The sequence below is a fragment of the Rhagoletis pomonella genome, unplaced genomic scaffold, assembly GCF_013731165.1.
Source record: "Rhagoletis pomonella isolate Grant_MI unplaced genomic scaffold, Rhpom_1.0 Rhpom_scaffold_00012, whole genome shotgun sequence".
Classification (NCBI taxonomy): Eukaryota; Metazoa; Arthropoda; class Insecta; order Diptera; family Tephritidae; genus Rhagoletis; species Rhagoletis pomonella.
In genome coordinates this window covers 16,960,884-16,964,033 of record NW_023458566.1, presented here as the reverse complement: position 1 = coordinate 16,964,033, position 3,150 = coordinate 16,960,884, and the positions used below count along the sequence as shown (strand labels likewise).

The 3,150-nt window shown below is 31.8% G+C and overlaps 1 protein-coding gene across 1 annotated transcript in view; it reads right to left on the bottom strand.

Moving 5' to 3' along the window:
• Window positions 1-2,386: 2,386 nt before the first annotated feature.
• The window catches only part of LOC118747472, a 42,283-nt gene continuing 41,519 nt past the window's right edge, over window positions 2,387-3,150 (bottom strand). Inside the window, exon 7 of the mRNA XM_036481523.1 lies at window positions 2,387-2,989. Within this exon, the coding sequence (XP_036337416.1) occupies window positions 2,925-2,989 (65 nt within the window). The 3' untranslated portion in view covers window positions 2,387-2,924. The remainder of the gene's footprint in view (window positions 2,990-3,150) is intronic.

The window sequence follows — 3,150 nt, the reverse complement described above, 5'->3', positions numbered from 1 at the left end:
CATGTGTATATAGAGAGTAGGTACATACATTTGCATGTACGTATGTACGTCGAGAGTTTACCAAACACACAACTGGAAAATATCCTTTATGCAGACTATCTTTTTAAAGGGCTTTGCTTTCTTTGTATGCAATGTTTGTACAACTCATTCCACAGCTCGAATCACACCAGAATGGATTTCAACTTTTATACGGGACAAATCAACAAAGTAAACATAAGGAAAACAATGCGCTTCTGTTAATCTTTTACTCTTGATCCGAGCACGTGCTGGTGTATTGTGCGGCGCAAATGAACTGATGAGGTTGCTCATACGCTACGTAGGCGCATACGTCTGTGCATATACACTGTGGGAAATGCACAAGTGCGTAAGTGGTTGTGCACTAGAGAACTTAGAACCATTCTAAGTGCGCATTAATTATCTTTAGCATGCTGGCAACTGGTCAATTTAGCATTGCAATGCCCTACGAAGTGTAAATTGCCTCCTGCTGCGTCCCTTTTTCGTTAGTTCCGAACTAGTTCTAAATTCAGCATCACATTTTCTATAACCACTTTGGACTTAGCAAATTGGCATGCCACTGAATAGAAAAAGTCGACTTGGCCAGCTACTTGACAGCAACTTTTCACAATTAGCTAGCGATATTTAGTAGAGATTTGAATATTTTACTTCACATCCAAAACACTCAGCGTTTGCAATTTTGTAAGTTATGAATATACAATTTGTTTTAAATTTTCTAATTTTTTCAATGGAAGAATGCGAATGAATTCAGGCAGCCTAGCGGGCTAGTTTTAAGAAGTGAAATAAAATATTTTTTTTTTAAGTATCATATTTCGACCGTAATTGAATTGATGGGGATCTAGTTGCTATTGGACTGGTTCACTGGTTCGGGGGTTCCCTGCAGGTTACATATACATATATCTACATACATTGATATTAACCAAAAATAAAGCCCGCATAAGGATAATATTTTTGGTCTTACAGTTTTCATTGTGACTTTGGTTGGCATATGTGTGCACATTAGGGTAGGCAAAAAAAAAAATGCATGTAAAAATGTAAGAAGTAAGAGGAAAAAAATGTTTTCCGATCGGAAAATATTGCTTTTCAAGAATTCTATACGAAAAATTGTTTTTTTTTGTACCATATAAATTACATGCAGACCACTAAATATTTTTTGATTTCAAAATAAAAAAGGATTATAATATTTTTTTTTTGGTACAGAACATTTCTGTAAATTCCGGCTTTAATTTTTTTTGGACTACCCTAGGGCACATATATGCAAATGCATATACAGTGACTCACACAAATGACCACGTGTTTTTTTTAATGTTCGTAATTTTTTTCCAGCTAAATTTTTTTTTTGCCTTTTTTATATAAAAATATCGTCTAAGCTTTAACCAAAACCGTCAGTTTCAAACTTTATACAAAATTTAGGAAAATTCAATAAATTTTCATCAAAATTTCAACTTTATATCCTGAATTTTTGGAAAATTTTTAGGTATGCAGTTTTGTAGCCCATATAAGTTTGGTCTAATTAAGTGCAAGTTTCAAATGGCTAAAAAAATCGCGTTGATTTTGAGAATTTATAAATGACCAAAATAACAAAAAAAAATTTAGCTCGAAAAACATTACAAATATTTGAAGAAACTCACCACGTGATCATTTGTTTGAGTCACTGTGTATATATATGAATGCAAGCCGATCGTCTCCCTAAGCGATATGAATAATAAATATTTTACACCATGTTGCGGTAATTTTTTTTAGTAAAAGTACTGACATGCAGTAATTGGACATTTTTTAGTTTCCACCAGCGTGCAAGGATTCTTTGAAAGAGCTTTAATAAAAAAATAAAATTTAATTAACTTTGGTTAATTCGAAGCGTAGAAAAGTGGTTCACAGATTTTATTAAATTGAATTGCGGAGTACCTAGTTTCAAAAACGCTGATAAAATTATCCAATCCTGTTTTTAATCGTTTAAAAAATCGTGCAAAAAAAAAAAGTTATGGAAAAAATCGTGCGCGCTTTCGAATTTTAAAGACTACGGTGAGACTAAATGTGAGTAAGTTTTTGGAATGCCTGGTCTAAGGCACAGTAAAACAAGTTCGTTATATTTTTCAACATAATTTAGTCAAGAACAAGTTTGGAAATATGTACTTTGGAAGAAATCTGAATATTTAGTTTAAATAAATTCAGATTATGTTAAAATACACAAATAAAATTCACTATCACCTGGATCAAGGAATTTTTTAAAGCCAATGTAAATACTCACCTTGTCATAGAATTTACAATTAAAAAAGGAATACAATGGTTAAAACTTATTTATTACCATAATCTAAATTCCGTAAAATTACGTTATGAATTTACTTACATATACATACATACAAGTGTTGGATTTAAAATCACAAAATATTTACAAAGTCATGAATAAATATTTTCCCGAATTGGTTTGTTCATTTTTTTTAGTCGATACGTTTTTCACATATTTCCCTTCATAGCTGTGTGTGCACAAAAAGACAAGTGCTGCACACATACATACATACATGCATACATATACCACTTATATAAGCATTTATTTTTAGTGTTGGAAAGATAAAGATACGAATATTGTATGCCTGAAAAAACAAATATATTTTACAATTAAATTTACAAAGGAATATACGGCAATTTCTTTTAAACTACCACGAAAAATATGCATCTCTCCTTTTTTGCAACTTTTGCAAGTATTTTCCTTTCACAAATATTCGCTTGCGTAAAAGAGTAATTTTCGTATTTGATACAAGTGCGATTGAAACCATTGCCTTCCCATTGCTCTTTCGCTTTCCCCCCTCCTCACATTTTTTCTCTCCATGGCATGCCATGATATACATATGTACATATATGAATGTGTAAAAATTCAGCACAGTGTAGTTCGATTCACTTCTGCGTTACAATTATGGTGGTATGTTCACCGTTATGTGTAAACTTTTGTCATCGGCTGGTTCACTCGACGTGCCTGCTGAAAGAAAATTCACGATAAAATACAGGTAAATGAAAGCTTAAAAATATTTATAAAAGGCGCTTGAGACAACTTATTTTTAAAATTTTCCATATTTACATACTTATATAGTACATATATAGCGCATATAAAAATTGCAACATGAATTCGTTAATCAGATT